This window comes from Maylandia zebra, linkage group LG22 (genome assembly GCF_041146795.1).
Source record: "Maylandia zebra isolate NMK-2024a linkage group LG22, Mzebra_GT3a, whole genome shotgun sequence".
In the NCBI taxonomy this organism is placed as follows: Eukaryota; Metazoa; Chordata; class Actinopteri; order Cichliformes; family Cichlidae; genus Maylandia; species Maylandia zebra.
In genome coordinates this window covers 18,653,910-18,664,657 of record NC_135187.1, presented here as the reverse complement: position 1 = coordinate 18,664,657, position 10,748 = coordinate 18,653,910, and the positions used below count along the sequence as shown (strand labels likewise).

Sequence of the window (10,748 nt, the reverse complement as noted above, 5' to 3'; positions counted from 1 at the left end):
TGTGAAAAATACTAAAGTGAAACAGATGGATATTTAAAAATTTCATGGTTATGATGACAAGGTATTCATACAAAAAAGGCATCATTGTTGTTTTAATAAGAGGCCTATGTCTCAGTTAGACACTGCATTATACAGATATGTATTATACAGTCTTGAAGCATTCAAACCTTATGAATCAGAGACATAAGAATTTAGGCTGTGTAAGAAAGGTGCATTATAATAAATAAATAAATACCCTCTGATATCTGGTTCAAAAAAAGACTGACACTGAGAACACTTAAGGAAATCCTTTCCTGCTGTTCTTTATAAAACCCACATCAACTCCCTTTTTTATGACAGGCGAACACACGTCAGGATGCAGCACACATTTCCGCGTTATTCCTTTGTGATGTCGTTTCTTAATCTAGTATAATAGTGTAATTATTATTGGTTAATGTTATTTGCACTGCTGTTTACTAAAATCTCTTTTTTGTACAATATTATTTTTCAGTAACTTTTTTTCATCATTTTATCAGTTTTGTATATAAAATTTTGCGCCATCTCACATTATAATCGTGTGGGTCTATGGTACTTTTAACAGTGTTGCCTCTGTTTGTCTGTCGTCTATCTATCGAGGTCATCCCTGTAATAGATAGAGTAGATTATTACATTAGACATGATTGCATGCCTGTCCATTTTCCGTCATCTTGAGAAGCTGTAGCTGTAAAGAAAAAGCAACTTTTTCAGTGGCTTCAAAGAAAAGTAAAGAAATAAAAAAAGAGAGAGAAAGATGGAGCGCTTACAGCTATAACGACTCCATCTCCCAGGATTCCTTTTTGCACTCCTAAAGCGGAAACGCTGGAGGGATTCCATGGAAACGGTCCACTGGCGTGCTTGCCTGATAGAAAAGAGCGTTCATTGATAGCTAGCTAACGTAAAATCAGAGATTCTATCAACGCGGATCTACCCGAACATATTTCACACCGTGTGCCTGCAATGATGAGCCGTACGCCTGACGCGAGCGCGAGGTAAGAAAGATCCCACCCGTCAAACACATCCCGTGTTATTTAGTGCGGAGAGTTAACGTTAGCACTAACAAAATAATCACTGGACGTACTGTACATAAAGGTACATAAAGGTAGGCTAGCAGTTAACTAGTTAACCTGTGTCGTCACGCTTCTCATCGATAAACTGCACTCATAACGAGTTATTTGTTCGTCGGTTAAGCCATAGTTAGTGATGCTATATAGCTATAGAGTCACTATTCACTGAACGGGCATGTGTTTATAATACTAAAGCAGCGCACTTACTAGTTTAGCTGTTTTATTGCATGCAGCTGGTCGAGTGACCGTATAACCAAAGAGTAATGGAGCGAAGGATAACAAGCCAGGATGCATCACATCTACAGGATGTTTTGTATGGATTGCTACTTGCATTTAGATGAAACAGCAATAAGTAATTTTCACAGGTCTTGTGCAAAATAGACGTTTATCGTTTTCCCTACTCAAATATATGAAACCGTTTATAAAATTATGTTTCATTACTGCTGTTGATGTTCTCCTTTATCCTTTCCAGGGATAACCAGACAAGGAGGATCCAAGAGAACATCACCAATGTGGAGAAACATTTTGGACAGATGTGCCAACTCTTTGCTGCCTATGTCAGTAAGACAGCCAAGGTACGAGACAAGGCAGACCTTCTGGTCCGGGAAATTAGCCTGTATGCAGACACCGAAACACCAAGCCTTAAGAGGGGGATGAAGCAGTATGCTGACCATCTGGCCAAGATTCAAGATTATCGTCAAGCTCAGGTGGACCTCCTTGAATCCTTACCATCAATCATTATTTCGTGTTCATATCCATAATTTAAATATTGGGTAGAAGAGAAACTAATGCAGAGCTGGTCTTGCAGGTGGAACGACTTGAATCTAAAATCATAGAGCCATTAAAAAGCTATGGAGCTGTGGTGAAACGGAAAAGGGTAAGTTTTACTGCAGCCTGCTGCCATGTTGACACTGATTTGAACCACACATCCATCCAATAAGGTGTGCTGGAGCCTATCCCAGCTGTCATAAAGCAGGATTTGGAGTACAACCTGGACAGGTAATCAGGTTGTCACAGGGCCAACGGGGATTTTAGTGAATTTTTTCAGTGCCTTGTTGTGACTTTTTCTGTCAGATATTTGCGTGTTAAAATTAGAGATGGACCGATCCGATATTACGTATCGGTATCGGTCCGATACTGACCTAAATTACTGGATCGGATATCGGAGAAAAATAAAAAATGTAATCCGATCCATTAAATATCACGAAAGCACCTCGCAAAACTTGCAACACGCCGTAACTCACCTCAGAACGTTAGCAGTCGGAGCAGTATGCATCACGTGATAGAGCGGCTGTGGCATGCGGGACCTGTCGGTGGTCTGGATAGCATGTGGAGCTTCGCTAGCAACCTGGCATTTCATCTCCGACAAAGTTATCCCCGAGAGAAGTAAAGCAAGTGTGTAAGTCCATCTCTGAATGTTTGTAAAGCATTCCCACGTTAAGCTTAACAAGCGACTGCCTCTCGCTCTCCGGCTGCTACTTCAATCGTGAAACTGCTTAAATGATCAGCTGATCGGCTTTTCTGTCGCGAGTCCGTCTCTCTTGTTTGTTTTTGGCCCACTTTGCACCAGAAAGAGGAAACCAGCGGCTGAACAACAGCAGAACGTTTAAGCTTGATAAGCTGTTGTTAGAATTTATTTAATATTACTTTCTACACCAGGATCTTTTTCTACGTAGCTGACGCTGGTAACTGTGCAGGGGCGGATCTAGCAAAGTTTAGCCAGGGGGGCCGATAGGGCATGAACAGGGAAAAGGGGGCACAAAGACATACTTTTCTTTCTTATTCTCATTTAAAATGTCGAGCTTTTAATAAATAATTATCTGAATCTTACACCCAAAGTTTTAATTTGATGTAAAATGAATAGAAGTCAATTACTGTATATAGTGACTATTAAGTCTAATATATACCCTAGTAAGCTATAGTACTTTTTACTTTGGGAAGGTACCATCTGTGCAGTCTGCAATTTTGTTGAAGAAAGATGTTGAATCTATTTAATATTTCTTGAAAAATAATTGATTTCTGTGCATTTTTTTTCACACTGCATCAAATTAAGGTTGATTACGTCGATTAAGCATCATGAGGTGGCGCGTGAGGGGTGGTTCCTTATTTTTTATTTATTTCTTTTTGTTGTTGCTGGGAGTTGGAACCCTATTAGTTAGGTTGCTTAATATTTACACTAAGTACTCTTTAAAATACCAGAATAGGGAGGATGGTGTAGGTCTAAGTTTATTAGATTGATCAGTATTGCTGAACTATGAAATATTTTTTTTGTATACAGGTATAACAGAATAGCTTTAGTGTAGTTGTTGTTTTAAACTTGAGTATGAACTTGCAGACTTGCTAAATGCAGCAAGATATTTTAAAAAACAGTTTTGTTGATTAAAAAACACTATATCGGATTCATATCGGTATCGGCAGATATCCAAATTTATGATATCGGTATCGGTATCGGACATAAAAAAGTGGTATCGTGCCATCTCTAGTTAAAATCCAAGATTTTACACACAAATAAATTTGTGAAATTTTGCAATAGTGTCGCTAAATGAATAATTCATTTCAATTCAATTTTATTTATATAGCACCAAATCACAACAACAGTCGCCTCAAGGCACTTTATATTGTACAGTAGATCCTAAAATAATAGATACAGAGAAAAACCTAACAATCTTATGACCCCCTATGAGCAAGCACTTTGGCAACAGTGGGAAGGAAAAACTCCCTTTTGACAGGAAGAAACCTCCAGCAGAACCAGGCTCAGGGAGGGGCGGGGCCATCTGCTGCGACCAGTTGGGGTGAGAGAAGGAAGACAGGATAAAGACATGCTGTGGAAGAGAGACTAAGAGAAGAGGGAGAACAGAGATTAATAGCAGGTACGATTCAATGCAGAGAGGTCTATTAACACATAGTGAGTGAGAAAGATGACTGGAAAGGAAAAACTCAGTGCATCATGGGAGTCCCCCGGCAGCCTACATCTATTGCAGCATAACTAAGGGAGGATTCAGGGTCACCTGGTCCAGCCCTAACTATATGCTTTAGCAAAAAGGAATGTTTTAAGCCTAATCTTAAAAGTAGAGATAGTGTCTGTCTCCTGAATCCAAACTGGAAGCTGGTTCCACAGAAGAGGGGCCTGAAAACTGAAGGCTCTCCCTCCGATTCTACTTTTAAATACTCTAGCAACAACAGGTAAGCCTGGATGAAGGAGCCTAGGGGGCAGTGAGGGAATCGGAGCAATTTTCTGTTGGTGTCATTACTATGGCAAAGGCACATGAGGGCAGTATTGTCTTAATGATAACATATCGCTACCTCTACAAGCCACTTTGACCCATTGCCAGCACTCTTCTCTGCTAACCACTAAGTATATCGAGAAGACATCTTGTGGTATTTCACAGACGCCGCACTACTGTCCAAATTGTCTTAAGTAAATGTTTGTCTTGTTTGGCTTTTAGTCCTTGTGTGTGTGTGTTTACTTGTATTCTGCTCTTGCATGCATTCATTCATTTTAATTTTTTTTTAAAAATGTGCCCTCTCCTTCAATATGTTCAACGGCTAAAGTCACAGAGCAATTAAAAACCTATGGTTGACAGTACAGTTGAAGATAAACCAAAAACTTGCGCAACAGGATCTACTGGAGATCCTGATCCTCACTGATGCACACCAAATTCTTATATGTTAAGTCATGTTTAGCAAACTGTGCATTACACACTACCACTATTAATTCTTTTGATAACTTCTGGGAATTTGTGTATCCGTGCAGGAGGATCTGAAGACTACTCAGAGTGCCAGAGACAGAGAAGCCAAACAGATGGCTCAGCTCGAGAGGACCAGGCAGAGAAACCCCTCAGACAGGCAGATCATTGTATCCTTGACTTGTTTCTCTTCAGTTCTTTAAATCTCTCTCTGATACCAGATTGACAAAAAGGCTTCAGTGTTACAACAGCCATCTGTATAAATAATCAAATGAATGCCTGCTAATATCAATTCAATTCTTCGTTAGTTATAGACATCAGCTTAGAGCTGTTTGAAATGTTTGTTGTGCCAAGTTTGGACAGTTTAAGCTTATATTTCTTAAGTTTCCTTGACTGAGCTTTCAGTCTCAGGTGCGTCCCATGTAATATGTGTTTTCATCAGTGGTAATGTATGAATAGAAATATGAAAAACATTCCAGAAACAAACTCACAAGCACAGTGTAGATTCTTTACAAGAGCTTAAACCAGTTGGACTAAGCACCTGACTTATTTTAGTCTGTTATGTTTTGAGTTGAGTTTTATATGTATATATATTGTTTTTGCCGTTAGGCTGAGAGTGAACTCCAGAGAGCCACCATGGATGCCACACGTACCACGAAGCAGCTGGAGGAGACCATCGATGAGTTTGAGAGGCAGAAGATCCAAGACATCAAGGTTTACTTTCTGTGCACCTCAGATTATTAAGTACTGGCTTCAAACTTGCATTAAAGCATCCACACTTGAGAATTTTAAAGAAAACATATTTAATTAGTAAAAATTTGGAACCGTTAAAATGCAATAGGAATGAGTAACTTATAAGAAAGAGCGAATGACAACTGACCCGCCCTGTATGTAGTACAGCTAATGTTATTTTAAACTATAAATAATAAACCTAAATAAATAAGTTTACAGTTTAAACAACTGAATTATCAAAAAATATGATTTTGAGCTGTGTTTAACACGGTCACTAATAGAGGAAAGGATGCAACATTCAACATTTTGTTACAGGTCAGATACTTAAATCCTTATATTAAATTCAGTTGTGATAGCTTTTAATTGTAAACATAGAAATTAAGATGGGAATGATTGAACAGGCAAGCAGTACTTGACTACAGAGTAACAAATGGCCACATCTGCCGTTCACAGCAACTACTTGCAGACTTTTATGTCGATCGTGGTTCTTTGGACGTAGCATGGAAATATCTGGAAAGATTTCCCTGTTGTGACCATGTTTCACCCTCAGTTAATGGTGTAGAATTGTAGAGGCGTGCCAGACAGGAAATAAAAATTTGCCAGTTGTTAAAACCATAACCCACTGGTGTGTATGTATGTGTAACATACATATGAACGAGCAATCATTGCATTTGATTTACGAGGGTTAAAAACTGACGTACGTTCATGAACCGATCTCGATCATGAAGTTTTTATCTATAATTTTTTTATTTATTTTTGTGTGTTTTTATATTTAAGTGCACAGAAAAAGTGCACATTTTATTTAAAGTAAATATTTTAATAAATGACCATACATATATATATATATATATATATATAGTACAAATCTTGGTTTAATTAATATTGAACTAGTCTTGTATCATTATGGGATGATGATGATGATGATGATAACAGTTTGGTTTGGATAATGGTAATTTATATTTCATAGATTTGCTTTGACTTAGTAACCATGCCTACATGACCTAACATGCACATACAGCCCAACATGCACATGAACAATGTCAGAGGTGGGGAAAAGCAGAAGTAACAGTAGTGCAGGGCCTGTTGCAATATGGCTAGCATGTGTGCGGCGACTGTGGACAACCAAACAGCCCTACGTAGGATTTACTGTGATATGTAGAAAGATATCAGCTGATTTTGTGGACTGTCTGGACTGATCCTGTGCTTTGTCTGCTGTCACAGTGCACTTGTGGTTCAGTTGAATTGGCTCAGAGTCTGGTCCATATTGAAATATTCAGTATTTGATATTCGTGTCTTCTCTCACTCTAGAAAATCTTTTGTGAGTTTGTGACAGTGGAAATGTCATTCCACGCCAAGGCTTTGGAGGTGTACACCCTGGCCTACCAAAGCATTCAAAGTGTGGACGAGGAGGAGGACTTGGAGGTAAGTTGATGCTCTGCGCCTTGGCCTTAGCCAAATGGACATGAGGTTAAAAATGTACATAAATGCATATACATCATCAGGTTATTTTAACCCTGGAGATCCAATGGGGTCAGAGCCGACCCCATTGGTTTTCTAGGGAAACCATGGGGTCCAATTTGACCCCATGGGTTCTCCAGGGTTAATACATCCAAAATAACACGGCCTTATGCACCCATCTTTCTTTGAGTCATTGCTCATACATGCACACACCCTTTAATTTACGTCAGCGTTTGAAGTAACCTGCATTGAATTCTACACAATTCATTCAGTCATGCTAACTGGGTTGCTTGTGTTTACAATTTAATGAGAGGTTTGCTGTACTATTTTTAAGAGAGAAAGCACGTCCTGAAAAAACAAAGGATCAATGATGTTCGTCGAGCAACGTTCCTCCTGCAGTTGCCCTTGTGTTATTTTCCTCCACCCCTCGCTATCTCATCTGTGTGTTTTTGCACTGAATCATTTGCCTTCCATTCATATGGAAGCAAAACTCCTCATCGAGACAAGGCTGTTTTTCAGTGACTCATAGTACAAAGCATGGGAGATTGAATCATCTGAAACGGGCACAATGACAGGCATGTAGATAATCCTGATCGAGAACCATGGCTGAATTTGTTTTCTACACAGTGAAAACCACTGGGTGGTTTCAGCAGTAGTTTGTTGCGTTTGCTATGAAAATAATAGTTTTGGAGCTGGTTTAATGTGTGACATTAACAGACTGTCATTGCTGTCGGTGACTTTTGTTGTAGAGTATTTTTACTTTCTCTATCTGTTTGTGTGTTTTTATCCGAGTCCCTGCTTTTAATGCATTGTAAATAAAATACCCTGAATTTAACCTATATGACCTTATTGTACTGTTTGCTATGCCCCGTGGGCTTGTGTACAGGTGCTGCTTCCATTCAGTTTTGTCTCTATAGAAAAGTACCTCTTTTCAGCCCCTCTTACTGTCTCTGGCAGGTGTTCAGGAGTTCTCTGCACCCCCCCGACTACCAGTCACGCTTAGACATAGTGCGAGCTAATTCCAAAACGTCCCTTGATCGGACCGGGTCCTTCCTGAACTCAACAGGGACATTACAGGTAAGATACAGTCAGTGATTAAAAGCTCCAATACAGAGACAAGAATTCCCCAACAAGTATCTGTAATGCTATTCCTTTTCACCTTTGGCTTTGAGTGTTGCACAAGTTTCATTGCGATGATAAAATTCAAAATTCCCTTCTTCCTGTTGTGAGCTCAGAAGTCTTTCTCATGCCAATAGAGGCTGGTGCTTGATAACAGTGAGTCTTATCAGTAGTTGCAATGATTATGCGTGGAATCACCCTGGCCATCAATCGGTGTTGTTTTTTTGTTACCCATGACATTGCATCCAAGGAACATCACGCATTTCCTCCTGCATTCAGTTTTACCCCAGGATCTTAACAGTGACACCGCACTGTTTTGTGATTTTATTTAATTTTTTTTATATATTTGCATTCTAGACTACAATTTCTCACTAATTGACAAATAAGAATTTGATATTTTTAATTAACTGTTTTCCGTGGGTCTCGTGGAGTCTGTTGAAATGTAGTGTCTACACTGTAGACTCTACAGTATCTACAGATGCCCATATTGGAACTTGCAGATACAGATTGCTGTACGCAGCTGTCACTAGAATATGCCTCAGATATGTGTTGCGTCACATCTTGAGATCATACTTTGGCTTCGCTGATTAGGTTTGATTTATTATCTGAGAGAAATTGCAATCACTGCTAAACAGAAACGACATTTGCAGTCGGGAAAAAGAGGATTTATGACCCTGTTTGCATTAAGGATGAAGCCAGAATGGAAAGTTGAAAGTAGAGCATGTTAGTGGACATGGAGAAAGTGTCCTCATTCTTACATGAATACCGTTCACACAATAAGGAAGGTACTTTTGCTTCCTGGAGCCAGACTTTCTTATAATTTTTACAGTGGTCTTGAGCAGTAGTTCTCCAGGCTTTATTGTTTCTCGATGTTTTTTATTTGGACATTGGCTACTTTTCACTCATTTGCAGTGCAATGTGGATTTTTTTTAAAGGCATCCAACATTAAGAAAAGATAACTATTCCTGAAAACTACTTAAAGGCATTACAAAAAAGTTCACACTGTGCTGAAGAATAAAGATGCCAGATATTGACTTTCAAGCTTGTTAAAACTGTACAAATTCTGTTTTTGATTTATGTAAAAGGTAAAGACACAGGGAAGTGTTGGCATGTTTAAAAACAATCTTTTTCCACATATATTTGCACATATATGGAAATGTGTGTGTACATATATCTATGTTTGCTTATGTTTCATCTATGTAAGCAAATTACAAAGAAATAATGGGTAACCCAAAACTTACACAGTACTGTATAAATACATAAGTCAACCCTCATGAGAAGTAAATGTGAGGAATGTGGTCTCAGCGCACTTTGCGGTGTGTTTACACCTACCCTTCATTGTTTCTACTAAAAACCGCGACTGAAGAAACAAAGCAAAAAAACCAGGTTCCTTGGAAGTTGAGCTTAATGATTACCTGCCAGGCGTTTTAGTTGCATTGACTGTTTATTTGTTGTCACAGCAACAAAGAGCTGGTAGTCGTCAGACGAGAAAAGAGGAGGAGGAGGAGGAAGAGGAGGATGAAGATGAATCCGAAGAGGATGTTGACGAGGATGAAGACGACACAGATGATGAAAATTAAATACTCAAATTGTTTGGTTTTGATTTTATGATAACAGAAAGATTAAAAGGCAATTTATAAATGAAAAGCAGCCTCATTGCCAAAACCACATCACACATCTGCTCTGAGCAGTATTGCAGTGGTAGTGTTGTAGCGCCGTGATGCTTTGTAAGAGATCTACAATTTGTAATCCAGGCTCCTGTTGTCTTTGCTAGACTTTTATATAGCACAGAATAAAATGTGCATTATTGGTCGCTTGCATTTAAGAATAAAAATATATTTTTATGCTTTGCATTGTTTCAGTGAATCAGTTTTTCTATAATAAGCGTACCCTCTCTCCCTCTACATAAAAATGTCGACAGAGAGGTTGATTGTTATTTTAGAAATTGTTTGGCGAGTGAATCAGTCTAAGTGACAGTAGTTACGTGACGACTGCAGTTAAAGGTGACTCATCTCTTCCACAGACATGCAAAAATGGTACAAATGAGTTCGGGAACATTTTGCACTGCACTGCACTGTCTGTGTTCATCTGAAAAAAAAGAAAAGCCTTGGTGTATGTGTGCATTATGTGTAATTTGAGATGTGCCTCTCTGTATATGGCACTTCATGAAGCCAATTATGTGCATGTGGGTTACATTATGTGTTGTCTGCCACTGTGTCGGCTGATGGCCGTCCTGCATGAGTCACTCAACACATTTAATGTTCCTCATCTGCCAGTGTCATGATGAATTCTTTTCTGCCTTTGGTTTTATGCACACAAACGCATATCGCACATCTGTACCATTATCTGTTCAACACACATGATATGTGCACACTTTGACACTTTTTTTTTTTAATAAGTACAAGGGCGACCAAAAGCAACAGCAACACTTATTTTCTCGGCGACGGAGATAAAAGCTGCGTAGGTGGCGTGTCATAAGCCCTCCGCGTAACAGCACCCTAATGCATATAAAGGTTAATGTGTGTGGCATTGCAAACATGGCCACGCTAACAACGCACTCACATACCAGTTCAACTTTGGTGTACTGTGGATCTGAATGGCCTGCGTTGCAATGAGTCATCGCCTATAAAATGTGTGTTTGTGTGAGGGAGTGAGTCAGAAAGCTTTTCCA

The 10,748-nt window shown here is 39.1% G+C and overlaps 1 protein-coding gene across 1 annotated transcript; it reads left to right on the top strand.

Annotated features, from left to right (window-relative positions):
* The first annotated feature begins 835 nt into the window (after positions 1 to 835).
* cibar1 (CBY1 interacting BAR domain containing 1) lies at positions 836 to 9,928 on the top strand. Its single transcript, XM_004548083.4, has 9 exons — positions 836 to 1,007; positions 1,555 to 1,789; positions 1,891 to 1,959; positions 4,837 to 4,938; positions 5,174 to 5,179; positions 5,378 to 5,482; positions 6,809 to 6,922; positions 7,916 to 8,035; positions 9,538 to 9,928. Exons 1-9 carry the CDS (start codon positions 976 to 978, stop codon positions 9,655 to 9,657), a joined length of 903 nt encoding a protein of 300 aa, XP_004548140.4. The 5' UTR covers positions 836 to 975; the 3' UTR covers positions 9,658 to 9,928.
* Positions 9,929 to 10,748: the final 820 nt, after the last annotated feature.